Here is a 21,488-nt window from a genome sequence, read left to right as displayed (position 1 = left end):
AGGCTGTAACGATATACTGGGCCACATGCCTCAATCACAGAGGGAGCTCCAGCTTTGTGGAGTTTCTGTTGTGGGGCTTGACTTGGACCTATGGGAATTAGAGACCATTTTAGATAGAAGTGTGATTTGGAAAATGATATCAGCAAATGTAGTGATCTTTGGTCTCTTTTAGTGAGCACTTAATATGGTCCAGACATTGTAATGAATGAATGACACATCAAGGTGTTGTAATCTCATTTTATAGATGAGAAAAATCAAGATTTAGATTAAATAACTGGTAGACCTGAGATTCAGATTAGCGCTCAGACTCCACAGAGAGGTTGTAAATCAAGGTGTTTATTTGGCTGTGATTTTTGTATGGAACTGTGTGTGTGTGTGTGTGTGTGTGTGGGTAGAAGGATTTAGAAATTTTAATTCATTTAGATTCTCTTAGGTGAATTTTGACAATTGAATTAACATCAGAGGGGTGGAAAAAGTATAGCTTGGAGGGGGGGGCGTCTGGAAACCTCAGTGCTTGAATGATCTTTGGCAAGCCCCCTTTTCTATTCCCTGCTCCATGTGGCCTCAGTGAAGAGAGAATCTAGACCCTTAATTTTTTTTTGTTTTTGTTTTTTGGGGGGCCCAGGAGTTTAATTCAGGATTTAATTTGGAGATGGTAATGGAATGTGTCATTTGTCCTCCAGTTTTTAAGTTGCAAGTACGAAAAGGGGCGGTTATGGTGTGCTGGTAGATGTGGGTCAAGGGGGCTGCGGATGTTTAAGCTCCCCAAAGCCTCCGGTGGCTCAGAAGAGGGCTGTTGCTTCTAGCTTTAGAGACCCCATCAATGTTTATTAAATGTAAACATAAGTAAATAAACACACACACGTTCACATGCTCCAAATGCTTTCCTGTACCTTTTCTATGCAACTGTACTAATTAAGATGGAAAATCAAGATTCTGTGCCACATTATGTCATCATGTACCTTAAGTGCGGCTGAACCATTCAGATGCTAAACAATTAACACTTGTCTGTGTTTGAAGCCCATTTAGAGTCTGAGGCCCTGCTCTGATCCTCTCTCAGCCAAAAATTCTGGGCAGCTCTCAGTGGCTGTGAGTGTCAGACCATGGCCACCGCCAGGTGGGTCAGAGCAGTCCACGTGTTTGTGTGCAAGTGTGGCCTGCCGCTCCTGATGGTGACGTGTGAGGGCCAGAGGCCCTGCTGCCCGCCAGCCCCTCTGCTCTGCAGGCCAGTCCAGAGCTGGATTCCTGGCACGACTGAGAAAAGAAAGTAAAGCTCTCTAAACACTGGCAGCGAAGTCAGCGTGCCTCCCAGACTCGGAGCAGCAGCCCCAAATCCAGCCCAGAGTCCAGCCCAGCACAGACAGCTGTATTGTAGTGTCTGCCGTTTGCTCTGTTCTTGGCACCCAATACGAGTCCCAAGTGAACTAGTGCCGTGAAGGGCGATTGTTCTCTTTTTTATCCAAATGGCATAACTTGGGGAGTTACAGTATCTTTTCAAGGTTACTTTCAGACTAGCCTTTACGATAGAGTAGGGAAAGGAGCTAGTATAAATCTTGATATTTTATGAAAATACTTCCTTGATGCTTTTTCAAATGTGAAATTAGTCATTGACTTTTAACTTGCATTTGTGTCGCCAATATGTATGCAAGCATACTTGACTTTAAAAGAAGCATTTGAGGTTAGAGATTCACAAGCCTAGCAGTTGAAAGTTTTATGTTGTTTGGGATTCTACGACGTATGTATGATCTAGCAGGTAGTCCTGAAATTATCAGAGATGCTAGGGGGCGGGATATGTTCTTTGAGTTGGACACGTCTGTGAGCCCGGTTCCTGCTGCTTCCCTCCTGGGTCTGTGGCGCTTCTCAGTTCTGCCGTGCGAGTGACTGTAGACTCCATCCTCGGGCTCTGGGCGCGTGGACTGTGCTTGCAGCACAGTCCTTTAATTTGCCTGTGTTTGCTTGATGGGAGAGGAGGGACTTCGGTTCCATTTTTGCTCTCTCTGTTGTATAAGAGCCAGCAAAATAAATATATTGTAAGAAACGCCAAATGGCTGAGATGCTTTTCTGTTATTTTCTTGCCAGGAGCTTGATTGGATACTGTATCAGTAATTCTGGGGAAGGGAAAGAGAAAGAGAAAGTGAACATGAAAATCTCATGAACTTAAACATTTGGCTGGGGATTTAACTTTATTGTCAGACTTTAGTTCTAAGAGATAGGTCAATAGTTGCATGTTGAATTTTATTTAGTAAGTATCAAATTAACGAGGTACTATTCAGTGGTATCAAAACATTTGTTTTTCTGCATTTCTGAGTTTTCTTGTCTTACAGTTGTTTGGCAGCATGGGAAATAAATGACCCTGAATTTTCTTCTTTTTCTTTTAAAGACTTCCAGCTGAACTCTCATCTCTCAACACTGGCAAATATTCATAAGATCTACCACACCCTTAATAAGCTAGTAAGTCAAGCTTTTAAAGACCACCAACTGTTTAAAGTAGTTGTTTTAAGTGTATTTGGTAAAAATTCAGATTATGGATATTGAGATACCAGCTGTTTATGCAAATACTGAATTTTAAAACTTGCTGAATGGTATGTGATTTCTTGGTAATCATGAACATGTTTCTTGCAGAATCTAACAGAAGACGTTGGCCAAGACGATCACCCAACAGGTATCTATAAATGCTTACGCTGCTTAATTTAATTTAATTTAATTTAATTTTTTAAATTATTTTTTAATTTAATTTTATTTTTTACTTAATTTTAAATAAGCTTCATAATACAAAGTTACGAAGGAGAAATACTAGCTGAGAATGATGTGTGTTGTAATACACTGACAAGTCGCTACTTGGTTGAGGATGTTTTTCAGGGTGTGTGAAGGAAACCATGTTGCAGCTCCTTCCTGGTGGTGTAGCTCCGTTGTGGGTCTCTGGTTTATGTCAGAGTTACTTCAGTCCCTTTAAAGAGGCTGGGGACTCTCCCTAGTGGCCTCACGATACCGTTTCTTTACTAAAGTGCTTTAGTTTATACTAAAAACTTACTACAGTAATGCAGTTTGAAAGGTATTCCATAAGTGCGTGTTGAATTGAGACGAAAGATAATTTGATTGGTGGGTAGGGGTGTGGGTGGGTGGGTGGTATAGGTCCAGAGGACTTACAAATGGAAACATTGAAACAGTTATTATGAGCCGTTCTCTAGTCCTGTGGTTCTTAAACTTCAGCTGGTTTATCATCAGCCAGGGAGGGCTTGTTAAAACAGATTGCTAGGCTCCACCCCCAGGGTTTCTGATTCTGTAGATTTGGGCTGGGGCCCCAGAGTTTGCGTTTCTAACAGGCTCCCAGATGATGCTGATGCAGCTGGTCTGGAGACCACACTCTGAGAACCGCTTCTCTAAACTGTTGAGAAGCAGAACGTTTAGAAACTTGCACTTGTTCTGTGGTTTCTATGACTTCCAACAAAAGTTATTAAAATGTATTTAGATTTTTTGAAAATTACCACAGTAATTTTCAGGTAATTATAATTATACAGGAATACAGGAATACATGCTTGTTGCTGAATGTTGAATAGCACAAAACCGAATGGAGTGACAAGTGACAGTCTTCCTTCTCTTCTCCCAATCCAGCCTTCCCCCAGTATGCTGTTCAGTGTTTGCTCTTTCAGAGATTTTTATACGTGCGTTTATACTTTTATAGGACTTCTAAAAATTTAGCATCTGAGATCGTACCTGTACATATTATACAGCATCTTTCATTTTTCATGTAATGGTATATCCTTGGAGGTTTGGGGATTTAGAGCTCTCCCACCCTCACCTCCACATTGGTTTAGAACCAGTTGAAAATTAGACACAAGATGGAGATTGAAGTACCAGTTTTGTTGGAAAACACAGCTTAGATATATAGCAAGAATGCAGAGGAGTTGTAGTATTTTACCTGATCTAAATAAATAGCCTTACACCCAGTCACCGCCACAACTAGATGAGCACAGGCCAGCACACCTGTTGTCCCCACTCACCCCCAACTCCCCACTTCATGACAGCCCGAAGAGTCTGAACTTCTGCCGGCAGGTCAGTCTGAAGAGGGGGTTCAGGCGGGGGCTGGGCCGCTCTGCTCAGCTCCTTCTCCCTGGACCACTAATTGGATTAGACAATCCTCCTTCCAGGGCAAGGAGTCAGAGAAGGAGAGCAGAGTCTGTGCCAGGAGTGTTCTAGAAGGCCAGGCCACAGAGGCTCCCTTCATCTAATCTTTTTGTGTCAGCAAATCAACTCGAGGGCAGTCAAAAACAGTTTGCTTAATAAATTTTAAAAACATTGTGTGCACATGGTTTTAAAAGAAGTGTCGAAAAGGTAATTTAAAATAGGGGCTCCTGGGTGGCTCAGTTGGTTGAGCATCTGATTTCGGCTCAGTCATGGTCCCATGGTTTGTGAGTTCGAGCCCCACATCGGGGTCTGACAACTGGAGCCTGCTTCGGATTCTGTGTCCCTCCCTCCTTCTCTGCCCCTCCCTGGTCACATTGGTCTGTCTGTCTGTCTCAAAAATAAATAAACATTAAAAAAAAAAAAAAGAAGGTATAAAATAAAAAATGAAAATTTCTGTTCCATTTTATTACCCCCAGCTTTCATCCCCACTAGTACTCCATGCTTGACTCTGCAGGGGTAACTCTTACAGTCTTATGTTTATGTCCCAGATGATGATATTTCCCCCCCAATACTGTATACATTTGTATGTGCCTCTTGTGTTTGTCACTCAGTATATCTTGATCTCTTCATAGCAGCCCATTTATAAAGCATGTGTTCTATACCTTAATGTCTCTGCATTTTTAAAGTTCATGGGTATATCATAATATGTTTCTGCAGCCTCCTATTGATATACATTTACGTGTGTTTAACTTGGCTGCTACAAGTAATGCTGAAATAAAATTTTCGGGGCCAGCTTTAATAGTTAAGTAGTGAAGCACATTTCTCTCCAATTCTAAAATAATATGTTGGTGGCTCTGAGGATTTTTTAAACTTAAGAGTTAGTGTAGTTTTGATTTAAAACTGCTTTTTGTGTTTGTATAGCCTGGAGATTGTCTCTTCTTTAGCTGGGGTAATAAGACCTCTGAGTTCCTGAATCCTATACATTTTGCAGTTAACTTTGAACTTCAGATTTAAATGAATGTTGTTACTATAGTAATTTTATATCTAAATATTTAACCTGAATATAGCAATTAAATAACTGGAAGCTGTAATTAAGAAAATGAAAGTGGAAAGTGTGTTTGGCCTCGTGCCTCCTCTTGCCCCCTTGGGGATAGTGGATATGTGTGACACTTGGTATGTGACATGCTGGGGCAGTGCCTGGTACCCCAGACGTGCCAGTCAGTGCCAATTAGCATTAGTAATTCCTTCGAATAGTCCATTTCGTTAACGTTTCCCCGTTTGGTTATAGCATCACTTGTGATTCCCATACCTGAGTATACTCAAAAAATTAAACAACATAAAATCTGTAATGTTTGGAAATCCGAGAACATTAATCACTGTAATGCTGCTCTGAATGTTTTGGCACAACGGGGTCTCAGCAGTATCTGCCGGAGACTGTATGTGGAAGAGCCAACCAAGTGCGAAAGAGGCTGGGGTCTTCCTGCTCTGTCTCTTCCAGCACTTTCCTTTGGTGCTTTCAGTCTTCCTCCCACCAAAGAGAGACAGACAGACAGACAGACAGACAGAATTGATCTTGGACAAGTAGCCCCAAATCCGAATTATAGGGAGTGAATAAAAAATGGTGGACGGGGAGGACAAAAAAAATGAGTAACAAAGAAGGTAGATGTCAGAAGTCAATATTTAGAGACAAAGGAAAGGAAAATTTTTTTTTTGTCTTAAGTAGTAGGATGAAAATTGCACATTTGGACCCTAATAGTTTCACTCAAGCAAGCAAGTAGTTCAATGATCTGTTCAAGGAAATGAAAGAAAATATTAGGTACTGGAAAGATGTTTTCAAACACGATCTATTTATCAACTTAAATCACTATGTCTTTGTGACATTCTTCAGTGAATAGTGAGGTGAAATAGCTCCATAAAAAGTAGTGAAGTGGCAGAATGAACCATGTAAAATGTTATTAAGTGAAACAAGGTTATGATGCAACAAACTCAATAAAATGGAAAATTAGATGGTGGAATTTTTTAAAGTTTTTTATTTTTTAAAGTTTATTTTTGGAGGGGCGCCTGGGTGGCTCAGTCGGTTGAGCATCCGACTTCGGCTCAGGTCATGATCTCACGGTCTGTGAGTTCGAGCCCCACGTTGGGCTCTGTGCTGACAGCTCAGAGCCTGGAGCCTGTTTCAGATTCTGTGTCTCCCTCTCTCTCTGCTCCTCCCCTGTTCATGCTCTGTCTCTCTCTGTCTCAAAAAAAATAAATAAATGTTAAAAAAAAAAAGTTTATTTTTGGAGAGACAGAGACAGTGTGAGTGGGGGAGGGGCAGAGAGAGGAGGCGGGGAGAGAGAGAGAGAATCCCAAGCAGGCTCCGTACTGCCAGTGCAGAGCCCAGCTTGGGGCTTGAAGCCACGAAACTGTGAGATCACGACCTGAGCCGAAACCAGGAGTCGGATGCTTAACTGACTGAGCCACCCAGGCACCCCAGACAGTGAAAGTTTTGTACTGGAACATGCATTTCTACTAAGTTAGGAAAGGTCAGAATAATTCTCTAATTTTATGGGCCTCTTGAGGCCCACAAACAAAAAGGTCAAAAAGGGAAAGGCAATGGTGCACCTACTTAAATAATGTTTATTAAGAATAACATATTTTAGTTAAATTATTATCAAGACAACAAGCTGGATAGTCATTCAAGGGCCTTGGTCCAAACAGGTGAATTCAAGTTTCTCTTTAAAATAGATTTTCTAGGACCAGATATTTAAAAAAAAAAAAAAAAAAATGTTGCAAAATGTTGGCAGTATTTCTAATTGTTTAATGTGGGAAGAATTCATTGACTACCTGATTTATTTGAAAATGCGGTCAATTAATAGAATATTTCATTTGTTTTAACAACTTAGATCACTTTAGATCTACTTTAGTGATCTGAAGTTCTTTTAAAACTAAGCCAAAAAGAAATGAACTCAAATCATAACCTGAGGTAAAAAATATAAACAATTTTTATTGCCTTCCTAAGGATCATATATCGACCCTAGCATCTCAGGCTAGATTTCAGACTGACTGTCCATCTAGAGTAGGAGTATTGAGACTGAACACCAGAACATCAAGATAATTATAAGGAGTGAGAATTCTAGCTTGGGATTATTAGTTGATACTAGTCTTCTCTTTCTCCTGCTTTATTATGATTATCAGAAGGCTTTTCTTCTTTCATATGTATCTGCCAAATATTTCTCCTGATGTAAGATAGATCTTTAAAATCTTTTTCATCACCGCTTTTTCTTGGGTGATTGGCAAAGAAAACTTGCAGCTCTGATCATTTCAGATGAATTTTGGGGTTTCTTAAAGTTCATCTACAGGAAGTTGCTTTTCTTTGTTAAGTATTTATTGATGTAGGAACTTTTGGGTACTCAACCTAATGGGCCAATTTTCTCATCTATAGAATTGGGACAGTAATAACACCTCTCAGATTAGTGAGCATAACTTTGAAAGTTCTTCAGAGTTATCTTTAAAATGCCAGATATTTTAATAATAATATTTTGCCTCTAATATTTTGCCTAATATTTTGCCTCTACCTGTAATGTCAGATTGATTGTGTTTAAGTAAATACTTACAGAGTGTTAAAATAGTCCATTCTTTGTTTTGTTTTTTAAAGTTTATTTATTTATTTTGAGAGAAAGAGAGAGGGTGCGTGAGCAGGGGAGGGGCAGAGAGAGAGGGCGAGAGAGAATTCCGAGCAGACTCTGAGCTCTTACTTGGAGCCCGACTTGGGGCTCTATCACAGGAACTGTGAGATCACGACCTGAGCTGAAATCAGCAGTCAGATGCTTAACTAACTGAGCCACCCAGGTGTCCCAAATAGTCCGTTCTTTGAAGCAGATAAACATTTCGTAACGTTCTTGTTACTTATTATTTTGTTTTTTTAAAGATAAAGTTTAATTGAAGTAGATTATGTGATATAAATTACGAGTAAAGCATAAATATAATGATGCAAATAAATACAAATTTGTAAAACATTCATTTAAACAAATACAATTTTTATTATAAAAAGACTTATCACAGAGTTATTTTAAGGGGCAGACATTCTTGAATATTTTTGTTTAAAAAAATCCTACTTTGCCAGGAGACTTAAAGTGAAGTGCTTATTTTCCTGATGAATGGGAAAAAAAATCTGAAATTATGGTATGTTATCTGTTCATAGGTATTTTAAATCTCTGGAAAGGTACTGAAGAAACGTACTGACTTTTTTTTTAAAATTGTTTATTTATTTTGAGAGAGAGAATGTGTGTGTGCACATGAGCAGTGGAGGGGCAGACGGAGGGAGGGAGAGAGAATCCCAAGCAGGCTCTGCGCTGTCAGCACAGACCCTGATGCGGGGCTCGTTCTCACAGAAGCGTGAGGTCACAACCTGAGCTGAAACCAAGAGTCAGACGCTCAACCGACTGAACCCCCCAGGTGCCCCGAAACGTACTGACTTTTTAAAGTAGAACTTGATTTATCCATGTTTTAGGAACACATTTATTTAACAAATATTTATTGAGAGTCTCCTTTTGGATTCTCAATAATGTATGTATCTTATTATTATTGTACTGAGACACTGTATTGCCTGCTGTCTCTGCACAGGTAAACCAAACGGGGCCCTGCAAGCCAGGGCGTATTTGGAATGTGCGCTTAAAAACCCTAGTTGATTGCTCTTGCTCAGCTGGGATCCCTGGAGCCGTGTTGGGGGGAAGAGGAGCAGTATTGGGGCAAATACGCCTTGAGTTGTGTGCTCTCTGTGTATTTCGTTGACCTGGTTCGTGTTGGCAAAGTGTTTCAAGTAAACTGGTTTTCCTTGCATTAAAAAATCGCTTTTTATGTAGCCTGAAACTTTTCACTGTCGTTGTGGGCTCTATCTCGGGTTCTACCTGTGAAGCTGTGCTGTGTCGTCCTTTGTATCTTCCCTGGCATGGGAATTGGATGTGTCTTTCCTCTAAGGCAGGGTTGAAAGGGTCAGTGAGCCAGTGAGTGCTGGAAAGGTGAACAGATGTTGTTTCTTTGTGAAAGATGGCCCCACGGTAGCCACTCACTTACGCTGATCGTTAGAGTAGAGAGGTCTGAACAGAAGCCATAGTTCTTGGCTAGAAGGAAAAAATTTTAAATAAATAAAAGAATAAAATGCCAAATTGGGGCTCAAATATGAGTGCATTTTACATGGACACGAGGAAAAGTGATTTGTGAAACCTTTTCACAGAAAGCATCAAATAAGGAAGAAAACAAGAGAAAGTTGAAAACGTTAGTTAACTTAAGATGTTTGTATGTTTCCCCAAAACATGATGCTCTTGTTGAGTAGGATTCAGTGAAAGCCAGACATTATACCTGTTTGTCTATGAGGAAGCAGGTAGGAGAGGAGTGAGTGGATTAACCTTTATTGGCGAATATTGTGAAAACGTTATTTTAAATAGTGTTCGCTGTTCCACGGGCTGAGGGGATAGTACATTTTCCTCTGTGTTCCGCAAACACTGGTGTGAGGGAGAGTTTATTGCCAGACTAGGTGCTCAGAACTAAGCCATGACCGGCACTGGAAGGAAATGACTTTTCTTCATACGTACACATTCAGGGAGGGGAAAGTGAGCCTCAAGGTTTAAGACAGACTATTCCTTCCTTCCTTCCTTCCTTCCTTCCTTCCTTCCTTCCTTCCTTCCTTCCTTCCTTCCTTCCTTCCTTCCTTTTTTTTTTAAGTTATAGTTGATATACAATGTTGTATTAGTTTCAGGTGTATAACATGTTGGTTTGGGAGTTCTGTATGTAACAGCGTTCACCAAGGTAAGTGTTGTTACCGCCTCTCACCATACCCGGTTATTACGGTATTATTCGCTATATTCTGTACTTTGCATCCCTGTGACTTACTTATTTTATAACTGGAAGTCTGTACGGCTGAATCCCTTTCACCTATTTTGCCCACCTCCCCCCGACCCACCTCTCCTCTGGCAGCCACCAGTTCTCTGTATTTGTGAGTCTGTTATTTTTCATTTGTTCATTTGTTTTATTTTTTAGATTCCACATACAAGGGAAATTCTGTGGGATTTGTCTCTCTCTGACTTCTTGCGCTTAGCATAATACTCTCTAGCTCCATCCATGTTGTTGCAAATGGCAAGATTTCATTTTTGTTTGTGGCTGAATAATATTCCATTGTGTATGTACACACATCTGCTTTATCCCTTCATCTGTTGAGGGACACTTAGGTTGCTTCCCTATCTGGGCTATTGTAAATCGTGCTGCAGCACACCTAGGCGTGCATATATTCTTTTCAAAATAGTGTTTTTGTTTTCCTTGGGTGAATACCCAGAAGTGGGATTGCTGAGTCATATAGTAGTTACGTTTTTAATTTTTTTGAGGAACCTCCACACCGTTTTCCACAGTGGCTGCACCAGCTTGCATTCCCACCAACAGTGCACAAGGGTTCCCTTATCTCCACATCCTCGCCAACATTTGTTATTTCTTGGACAGACTGTTATTTCTGAGCAGTGTGGCAGGCTTTCCAGCTAGGCAGGATGTACTTTTACGTTCTGCAGGCCCCAGCCCAAAGCGTTAACGGACAAGAATGAATCTTTTTCTTGTGTGTTGGCAGTCTCCAAAAGCTTGGGTCGCTCTGAAACTCTTTGGACCTTTTTGTATGCTCCCATGTTGTTTATAAGCGGGACCACCTCTTCATAGGGAAGATGGTGTGTGTGGTGGTGGGCAACGCTTTCTCTGGCTTTCTCTTCGGGTTATTGCTGCTGTTGTCGGGGAGAGAGACACGGTACGCCTTGTGTCTCTGAAAACCCCCCTGCTTGCATTCTTGCAAGGACAGGATCTGGTTGGGACCTGGAGTAGGGCCACTGAGGGTCGTCTTTCTAGCCCTGTTTGGGGTCTGCTTCTGTGCTAAAGGAGCAAGCAGGACTCTCGAGCTCACGCGTTGTTCAGGACCTGGCATTGGGTAGAAGCCTCATTCAGGCTGTGGTCCTGGTTTGTAACAGAAAAGGTGCTTTTGGCTGCTCCGTTCCTAAACATATCACCCTGGGAACCTAGCACAGTGTGGAAGCCTCACTGTGAACTGGGCTTTAGGTTCCAGTCCTGATCATTGCACTTCTTGTGGTTGTGACCATGAGCTATTGACAACTCTCTTCCTGCCCACAAAACAGTTTTCTAGAAGGAGCTGTCTGTGTGCACTGTGTTCACTCCCTCGCCTCGCATCCCTCCGCAGCCCATCGCAGTGTGGCCCCCGCCCTCGCCGGCCCCGCGCTGCTGTGCTTCGTTGCCCGTTGCGGTGTGTCCCTTTTGCCCCTTCCCTGAGCTGACCTCTGTGTGCACTTGACCGCAGCCCGAAACTGTCTCTTCCTGGCTTGTAGGACATTATACTTTCCTAGGTTTTCTCCCTGTCTGGGTCTTTCCCTGACCCTTAAACATCCGTACTCCCCAGGGCTGTGTCCTGAGTTCCTGCTTCTCCTCTCTGCCTGGATGGCCTCAGCGGCTACAGAAAATAGCGGCTGAGGGCTTGGACTTTGCTGCCAAGCTGCTTGGCTTCCATCATCCATTTCACCTACCGCTTTCTGGCTGTCGCTTAATCTGTCTTCTTCAGTTTCTTAGTATGTAAAAATGGGGTGCTAATCATACCGACATCGCAGGGTTGTGATGCAGCCTGAGCACTGCCCGCATACCTCCAGTATGGAAGTTAGAGCGTGTTTCTTTATGTCCCCGCCATCTGTCTACACATAGCGCTTGGCACCTAGGCACTCACTGAATGGATGTTTTCCTTCATAAAAATCTGGAGAGGTAGGTATCACAGTTCTTACTCCTTAAATGAGGAACCCGAATAGGGTAGCGGTTGACCAAGCCACACAGTTAGATGAAGAGCCAGAACTTACTCGTCGAATGCAGGTCATTTAAACACTAGCCCCTTATGCTGCCTCTTGTCTCTGACTCCGTGAGAGCCCAGAGCCTTCCACCAAGGAGCTGATAGAAGGAGGAGAGAGTCATGGGGGTCCAGAATACAACGCTGAACACTTTTGGGACCTTGGAAAATCACGTGGCTGCCTGAGCCTTGGTTTTTCCCATATGTCAAGTACAGATTATGATCTTTCCCCTGCCTGACATTTGGGGTTATTGTGGGAACCAGATGGCATATCTGATTACCCCTGTGCCAGGATGGATACAAGTATTTTAATTTATAACGGTTTTAGTCTGAAACGAGACTGTCTGGGTTTGTACCCCAGTTTTGCCACTTAACTCCCCGTCTCCGTTTTCTCATCTGCATGGGCAACAAGGGTTATTCTCTTTTCATAAGCCTGTTTGGAGGTAACAGGTCAGTAGGTCATATGAACGGGTCCTGGCTCACAGGGAGTTCCCTGTAAGTGCTCTACGTTGTGATTGTTTTTACTATAGTTTAGTATCTTTTACCAAATGAAAGTTTTGCGTCTGAAAACCCAGACTGAAAGTGGCAGAAACAAACTCAAAATTAGTATGGAAATTCTGCTCAAGATCATGTCAGGCTTCTGTCCAAAAAATCTAAATCCTGTTTTTCTTTTCTTTTTTTTTTTTTTTTTAACGTTTTATTTATTTTTGAGACAGAGAGATACAGAGCATGAACGGGGGAGGGTCAGAGAGAGGGAGACACAGACTCTGAAGCAGGCTCCAGGCTCTGAGCCGTCAGCACAGAGCCCGACGCGGGGCTCGAACTCACGGACCGCGAGATCATGACCTGAGCCAGAGTCGGCCACCCAACCGACTGAGCCACCCAGGCGCCCCTCTTTTATTTTTTTATTTTTATTTTTTTTAACGTTTATTTATTTTTGAGACTGAAAGAGACAGAGCATGAACGGGGGAGGGTCAGAGAGAGGGAGACACAGAATCTGAAGCAGGCTCCAGATTCTGAGCTGTCAGCACAGAGCCCGACGCAGGGCTTGAACTCACGAACCGAGAGATCATGACCTGAGCCGAAGTCGGATGCTTAACCGACTGAGCCACCCAGGCGCCCCTAAATCCTGTTTATCTAAGATGAGATATCCCTGAAGCTTAAGAGTATTGGGACTGAGGTGCCTGTTTGTATTTTAGATTCAAGGTTACTGGTTGATCTGGCCTTGCCTCATGAAATACGCAATTGAGATAGCAGTGCAGTTCTTTTTGAAGGAACGTTGACAAATAAGAGAGACCGAAGGCTTTGATGATTTATATTAATGTTTTTGGAGAGTAAATGGAAATTGTGATAACTTCCGTTTCTGATGTGGTTTTGTGGGGACAGTGTTAACTTATTTGTGTCACTGCAAGGTTTATTTCTTGACTATAACATTCTCTCAAAGAGGAACTAAAAACCTTTTGTTCACCTTATAACATTTACAGATAACCTCTAAACCCTTTACAGTACAAGCCGTGAAAGTTTTTAACTTGGTGGTGGTATTCTTTGGAAATGTTAGGATGTGGCTAAACTTGATGTTGTGCCCTTTGACTCTCTGTTCGTAGGAAGCCTGCGGTCTTGCAGTTCCTCAGACTGCTTTAGTAAAGTGATGCCGCCGAGGAAAAAGAGAAGACCCGCCTCTGGAGATGATTTATCTGCCAAGAAAAGTAGACATGACGGGTATGTCGTAGATCAGAGCGGATGATGTGTACCAAAGAGGCACATTCCTACCCAGCCCTCTGTGGGTCTGGTCGTGCGCAGATTCCACTGGAATGTTGTTTTGGTTCTGCCAGGTGTATTTTCAAGGTGTAATTATCTTGCGATTCTTCTTTCGTGTGGGGGTTTCTAAAACGAAAACAAACTTCGGTAAGTTGAGTTCTTAGGAACCGAAGTTTTATCTTAGTCCATTGATCCACCAAAACTCGTGTAGAGTTTTTCTTTCCTTTGAAGGGCCTGCCATCTGTGCGTGTTGAGGACCGCGGGATTGGTATGCGTGTGTTCTTTAAGAGGTCTCACTGAACACACAACCACAGGAATCCGTAATTGCTTTCGCAAGGGACCCAGGCTGGGTTGCAAGAGAGCGCTGCCGGGACTGAACGCTCTGAGCCCACTCGGAGTATTAGCCGAGCAGAGGTTGAGTCTCGGATGAGTGAGAATTTGTTAGGAACTGTGAAAAAATAAGACCATGTAAATGAATTCTTTTTCTGACAAGTGAACTGTTTAATTTTGCTAACTCTAAAAAGTCATTAGACTTGTTTATTTGAGGCATCTCTATCATTGCACCTTGATTTTCATACATCATTTTTCCTCTTCTCTCTCTCCCTCTCTCTCTTTTTTTTAACAATGAACAAACATCATAATTTTAGTCTTTGCTGCTTTTCTTACATTTTCCTCCATTCTGGCCTGCAGGTTACTTCACTAATGGGCCTGAATATTCACATCTATAAATCGAGATTAGATGAGATTTTTTCATTTTTTTTTTCTTGCTGTGATACTTAATAGGTTCCAACTCTGTTGGAAGGATAGAGAGATAGACTCTGAAAATGTGAAAATAATATGACTCTTCATATCCCAGATGAGTAGAAAATAATGATCTCTAAGAAGACAGCGGTGATTTAGAAGATAAGCACCAGCAGTGTGTAGACCAGTGATTTTCAGCTTTGGGAAGCCAGGTTACTTGATACTTCTTTGGTGTAAAGAATTATTTTTTTTAATTAAAAAATTTTTTTAATATTTTATTTATTTTTGAGAGAGAGACAGACAGAATGCCAGCAGGGGAAGGGTGGAGAGAGAGGGAGACACAGAATCTGAAGCAGGCTCCAGGCTCTGAGCTGACAGCACAGAGCCCGACGTGGGGCTCGAACTCACGAACCGTGAGATCATGACCTGAGCTGAAGTCGATGCTTAACTGACTGAGCCACCCAGGCGCCCCTTTGGTGTAAAGAATTACTAAGTTCTGATAATCACATAGCATTTTGTGATGGTGTATGTAGACTTGTTATTTCTCCCCACAGTCCGACAGAACTTAGTATGAAGGAGCTAGTTTGGAAACTGGTAGCTGTGTTGCAGAAGGATGTGAGGTACTCTTACTGATAGCATTTCATTGGCCACCCAGGGGGTAGGGGTCTGTAGCTTTAGCTCAGTTTCCCTCTTGGTCTTTTTTGAAAAACAAGTGTATTTACATACCATAGCTTTCATCCATTTTAAGTGTACAACTCAGTGATTTTTACGAAGTGGTTAGGAATTGCGCAGCTGTCCCTACAAGGCAGTGTTAGAAGGTCCCCACCACCCACTGCGATCCCTGATGCCCATTCACAGTCTGTCCGCATTCCCGCCCCCAGACACTGCAGTCACCCATCCAACTTCTCTCTACAGATTGGCCTTTTCTGGGCATTTCACGTGAGTGGTCTTCATGTGTCATGCTTCTGTCACTTAGCATGACATTTTAGAGGTTCATCCATGTAGTAGCATGTGTCAATATTTTTCTCTTATTTACGGAATGGTATTCAGTTGTCCTTCTTTATGTGGGGTGTTTTTAGGCCATTCAGACATTACAGTGTCATACGGAGGTCTCTGTGTTGTTACATAGACTGTGAGCTAAGAATGTCTTGGCCCAGGATTGGAACCTGTGCGTTTGAACCCTTGGCCAGTACTCCCCTTTCTTTCTGGGTAGTATGGCTAACTCTTCTAGAAGAAATAGAACACTGGTGGTTTGCAGTTTCAGTATCTTAATACCCTGTAGCCATGTTTGGTATCAAAACCCAGAATCTCTAATCAGAGGTACATACAGTTACTCTGATAAATGCCTAGGTCATGAGTAAATACTTACTAAAAAGTAATTATGTGTGATCTTTACAATATATACTATATAAAACTACATTCATAAATGTTCATATATATATATATATATATATATACACACACATGCACACAACACACACACGCACACACACATACACACCTATTTAGGCAACTTATATAGAAATGAGAGAAAGAAAAAGTATATGCTCCTATTTTTTCTATTAAAATGACTATTTTCAAGATCCTTCCTTCGTTCCCCTCCCCAGGTAGGGAATATCTTGGTTCTTAGCCCCAGGTCATCATAAAATAGAGAATTCTGCAGCAAGTCACAGTGTTGGAGGAGGAAGCCACCCTGCCTCCCGACTCAGTTCTCCAGCTCATGCTAGCTGTCCCCACAGTAGGGGGGTGTTGCAAGAGAGTGGCAGAAACCAAGGCTTCTCTGTACGTCTCTCTCCTGAGGTGTTTTCCTGGAGGTGTAGACATAATTTGATATTTCTTTTTATTGGCTTCATGGTCCCTTGACATATCTAATACTGACAGGTTCTTCCCTAGACTGTGTTCTGTGCCCAGCCTGACTTGTAGGACATGAAAGTCAGGAGGCTTTTCATGAAGAGACATGAGTGGGTTCTAGGGTCATTACTTGAAGAAAACACCTCAGCTGTTGCTGACCATGTCTCACTATATCATTCTGTAGTTGGTTCTGGCTAGTGGGGTAGAGGGGAGAATATCCAATCAGTTCTTACTGATCACTTGTTAATCAGAGAAGAACCTGTATCAAGTGTTTACTGTTAGTTCTGTTATGGGTATGACTGTGTTTAAAACTGTAGTTATAAAAGCTGAAGCTTCTGAATGCAGGAAGTAAAATGTTTAAAATATACTGGGAATCTGATTGAGTAGGTATCTGGTTTGGGTAAAAGAGTAAAAACTATCTGCTACTGAAAAGAAACTCAGCATCTTTAAATAATTTCAGATTCCTTTCTCAATTTCTAGCATGTATAGAAAATACGATTCAACTAGAATAAAGACTGAAGAAGAAGCCTTTTCAAGTAAGAGATGCTTAGAGTGGTTCTACGAATATGCTGGTAAGGTCCTCGCTTATACTATCTAATACTGATCCTCATGAAAATAAGGAATACCTTAGGGGAGATTAAAGAAGTTTAAAATGTGTACTTTTCTAATGTGGTTTCTGTGCTGTCTCTTCCTGTTTGAGGGAGGGAACATAGTCGAAACAAATCACCAAATGTCCTATTTATAGCCAGCAGCTAAGCCAAAGAATTCAGAACACTAGAACGGAACTGAAAAGATGAATGCACTTGGGAGAAATACTCCGGATTGCTAGGAAACCTATTTAGAATGCTGGTAGTGGGTGATGATTTGGTTTGTATATCAAAGTTAAAATAAGCTTTGCTTGCTTTGAACCTTTTTGTGCAATGGAATTTCTTATATTAAGTGTCTGTTTTGAAAGATCATTTGGTGGAGAATGTTTGTTTTGTCATTTAAAATGTCTTAAGTTCAGTCCTGTTTTTTGCAGCTGACAGTAACTGGTTGGATAATATAATACTGGAGTCTAGCGGTTGTTTGTCACTGTAGCTGTGCGTGGTGTAAAAAGAAAAAGGAATATGTCCAGATAAGTTTGAGCTCAAGGCTCTTTTACTTTTCCTCTTCACCTTATTTCAGGCCCTCTCCTGCCCTATCAACTTGACAATTTCAGCCACTTTCAGACCGATTTTCGTATCATTTGTCTCTGCTCCCAGCTAGGTTTCACGCACCTTCCGTTGTCTCATTTAAAAAACAAAACAAAAACAAAAAACTGAACAGGTAGATCATACATGTCGTTCCCTAACAATCCACTCCAGCTTCGCCCCCTGCTGAAAAATCCCTGCTACCTATATACGGGTTGAAAGACATCTGACTCACTGCTGTCCCCTTACCTGGAGTGTTTTTTCTCCACTTTTCCATCTGACAGCTGTGCTGTACATCTTCTGAGCCCCTTAATTTGCTTAATAGCCTTCTTTGTACTTAACACAGCACAGGACAGTTTTCATAACTAGTTCTGATACCCTTTTATTGGGGGTCAAAGTGAGGGTTCCTCCTATGGCCTGATCTTGCCACCCCTCCCACCTCTCCCACCTCTCCCACCTCTCCCACCTCTCCCACCTCTCCCACCTCTCCCACCTCTCCCACCTCTCCCACCTCTCCCACCTCTCCCACCTCTCCCACCTCTCCCACCTCTCCCACCTCTCCCACCTCTCCCACCTCTCCCACCTCTCCCCACCTCCACCTGACCCTAGCCCTTCTCTAATAACAGCCTTGCCTTTTTGGCCACAGAAGTTGTTGTAGGGGCCGACGGGTTACCTAGGCCAGGCTGACAGATAAAATTTCCCAGGATTTTCAGATTGAAGCTGGGAGGGAGAAGGGCTTCTTTCTCTTCGGGTGGAAGGTTTGAAAGGACGCGATCCTGATTCCTGTAGGTCTTTGGTTTTGTGAGCTACCCCAGTATCTTTCTAATGAATTCTCCTTTATTACTTGAACTAGTTTGAGCTAGATTTTGTTTGCAGGCACAGACATTAGTATAAACACTTAACGCAGTATTAGAATGTATGTGTTCCCATGTTTACATCATGAGAATACGAATCTTTTGAAGACATTTCGTGTCCCTAGGAAAAATGGGTGGCACTTTTCCAGGTGTTTGATATATGGGTACTGAATGAAGAGTTTTCTCATATTTGTATCACCTTGATTATGAAAGTTTTTTGCTTTCTTATCTTGGTTCACATTTATTTTTATGAAATGTGTTATGAAAAGGAAGTTTTATTTTTTTAGTTCTTTTAAAATATAATTTATTGTCAAATTGGTTTCCATACAACACCCAGTGCTCATCCCAACAGGTGCCCTCCCCAAGCCCATCACCCACTTTCCCCTCTCCCCCACCCCCCATCTACCCTTAATTTGTTCTCAGTCCTTAAGAGTCTCTTACGGTTTGTCTCCCTCCTTCTCTGTAACATTTTTCCCCCCTTCCCCTCCCCCCTGGTCTTGTGTTAAGTTTCTCCAGATCCACATATGAGTGAAAACATATGGTATCTGTCTTTCTCTGCCTGACGTATTTCACTTAACATAATACCCTCCATTCCATCCACGTTGCTGCAAATGGCCAGATTTCATTCTTTCTCATTGCCAAGTAGTATTCCATTGTATATATAAACCACATTTTCTTTATCCATTCGTCAGTTGATGGACATTTAGGCTCTTTCCATAATTTGGCCATTGTTGAAAGTGCTGCTATAAACATTGGGGTACAAGTGCCCCTATGTATCAGCACTCCTGTATCCTTTGGGTAGATTCCTAGCAGTGCTCTTGCTGGGTCATAGGGTGGATTTATTTTTAATTTTTTGAGGAACCTCCACACTGTTTTCCAGAGCGCCTGCACCAGTTTACATTCCCATCAACAGTGCAAGAAGGTTCCCATTTCTCCACATCCTCGTCAGCATCTATAGTCTCCTGATTTGTTCATTTTAGCCACTCTGACCGGCGTGAGGTGATACCTCATTGTAGTTTTGATTTGTATTTCCCTGATGATGAGTGACATTTAGCATCTTATCAGTGTGTCTGTTGGTGAAAAGGAGGTTTTAAACAGACAAAAAGTATACTTAATCCCACCATTGTAGCACAGCTATTTTGATTTTTTTGTGTGGATGTGTCTTCGTTTACAAGCAAACATAATTTTTCCATGGCATGATCACATTTCTGTTTCCTTTAAAAAGAGAGCAGATTACAGTTTTCCTTTTTGTTTGCTTTTCTCTGGCTCAGGAAGGTGACATTTGGGATAAAGGTTAAGCCACAGGTTTTAGGTTCCTGGAGATCCCTGCCAGGTGGTTCCTTGCAGTTCATCCCTGCAAAAAGTGTTTGTGGGTGTGGCCATTCCTATTTTTACCAAGCACCCCCCCTGCCCTTTTCTTCTTTTCCTGTATCAATAGGGAAAATGCCTTGAAAGTGGAAATAATTAAGAGCCCCAACTGACACCCACTTCACTTTTAATATCGAACCACATGAATAAAAACTGTAGATCATTATTATTTTAGAAAAACCAATGGTGAAATGACCCGGGGTGACTGTCAGGTTGTGCTGTAGGATGAGTCCGTAGGCCACAGGCCCCCTGGATGCTAGAATGAGGAAGGCTTCACAAGCTGTGGGGAATCCTGTTTCCTTAGAAAAAAGTCAGCTGGTGTGGGCCGACTCCCTGCACTTTAATCCAGAGTGAATGGAGGGGTGGGTAGAGGCCTTGGTAGTGGAGCTGCTTCACATGGGTGCCGCCTTGTTCTTCCCAGAGTTCTCCATTCCACTCCTTACCCTGCCTCCACCATCCATGGCTCCTGCAGCCTGAGCCCCTCTCCTCCCAGCTTTGGCCCAGCCGGTTAACCCCAGCCCTCCTTTACACATTCTAGGATGCAGCCTCCCACCTTTTAGAATCCCTGTCAACTCCATTTCTGGTTCTCAGAGATTTAACAGGGAAACTTACTCCACTGGGGGCTCCTCCTGTTCTCTGTGGTTACAGGTTTACTCCCTTCTGTGCTCTGATTACCTTAGTTCTCTGTGACTTTAGAAAGGATTGGTTCCATCTGAAACCGGGGCTCCATTTCTTTCCGTTAGAATGAAAATAACCAGTTTTACGTAATACACAATTTACCTAATAACTCCCACTTTCTGAAATGTATCTAAGAATAAGGAATTAAGCCAAATACACCTGTGCCAACATTGACTTCAAAGTTACACTAAATCTCACATAGGTAGATCGTGAAAGTTCTCTAGGTCTTGACTGTAGGCCCTTAGTTTCTGTTTTTGATTAAGTTCCATGATGGAATTGTTTTTTGGTTTACTAAAATGAGATCAGGGACCCAGGAGTAGGTGCTGAGTGACCAAGTGGTCTGTCAGCAAAGGAAGAGATGTTAAAAAGGGACAGTGTGGCCTTGTTCGCCTCAGGGATGCAGTGTGGTGTCATTATGGAAACCTTATCGTGAGGGTCTTGGGCCATCGTTAAAAAGGTCACATATATTTTTTATGGGCCCCTGCTTAAAATGGCAGGGAAAGTGGGAGGACCACTTTTTCCTAGAGTGTTGTCAGTATATCTGTCTTCTGAACGTATCTTCAGTGTCTCGTTACCAGGACATTCCACAGCTTAGGATTTTAGATATAACTTCTTAAAATCCTCTCCTTCTTCACTTCTAACCCGCCTTGTGTTAGCCAGTTACATATTCAGAATTCTCAATTCTTAATTTTAGAATTAAGATTGGTCAATTTTACAGGTGGATTATAAGTTTAGTATAAATACAGTCAAAATCCCAAATAACAGTGTGATTACAGCTAAATCTAACTGTGTGCGTGGGAAAGATAATGGCAAAAAAAGAAACGTTGTTTTAAGAAGCAGAATTGTGGGTATTTAAAAGATATGGAAAAGCTTGTTGATTAACAAGCTATATTTTACTGTTTTTAGGATAAAATACTACTTTTGGCAGAGTCATGCCTTTGCAAATCATATGGTTAAAAACTTGCTCTTTAAAAACACAGATGCACACTCTATACACTGTATATGCTGTATATTAGCTAACTTGACGATGTTATATTTAAAAAAACAAAAAAATAAAATTAATTTCACCTATTTCTTTTTACTTTT

General features: G+C 41.8%; 1 protein-coding gene across 4 annotated transcripts in view; it reads left to right on the top strand.

Moving 5' to 3' along the window:
* DCUN1D4 (defective in cullin neddylation 1 domain containing 4) overlaps positions 1–21,488 on the top strand; it is a 76,485-nt gene that overhangs the window by 17,960 nt on the left and 37,037 nt on the right. For all 4 annotated transcript variants that reach the window (XR_004343550.1, XM_032592991.1, XM_030313883.2 and 1 more), the window contains exons 2-5: positions 2,381–2,451; positions 2,623–2,662; positions 13,585–13,699; positions 16,811–16,902. Coding sequence is in view for 3 of the 4 variants with exons in the window: in XM_032592991.1 (XP_032448882.1) it covers positions 2,381–2,451; positions 2,623–2,662; positions 13,585–13,699; positions 16,811–16,902 (318 nt within the window). In the remaining variant the exon portion in view is untranslated. The remainder of the gene's footprint in view (positions 1–2,380; positions 2,452–2,622; positions 2,663–13,584; positions 13,700–16,810; positions 16,903–21,488) is intronic.

This window comes from Lynx canadensis, chromosome B1 (genome assembly GCF_007474595.2).
Source record: "Lynx canadensis isolate LIC74 chromosome B1, mLynCan4.pri.v2, whole genome shotgun sequence".
NCBI lineage: Eukaryota > Metazoa > Chordata > Mammalia > Carnivora > Felidae > Lynx > Lynx canadensis.
The sequence above is the reverse complement of the archived record's forward strand: the minus strand, read 5'-3'. Positions and strand labels throughout refer to the sequence as shown.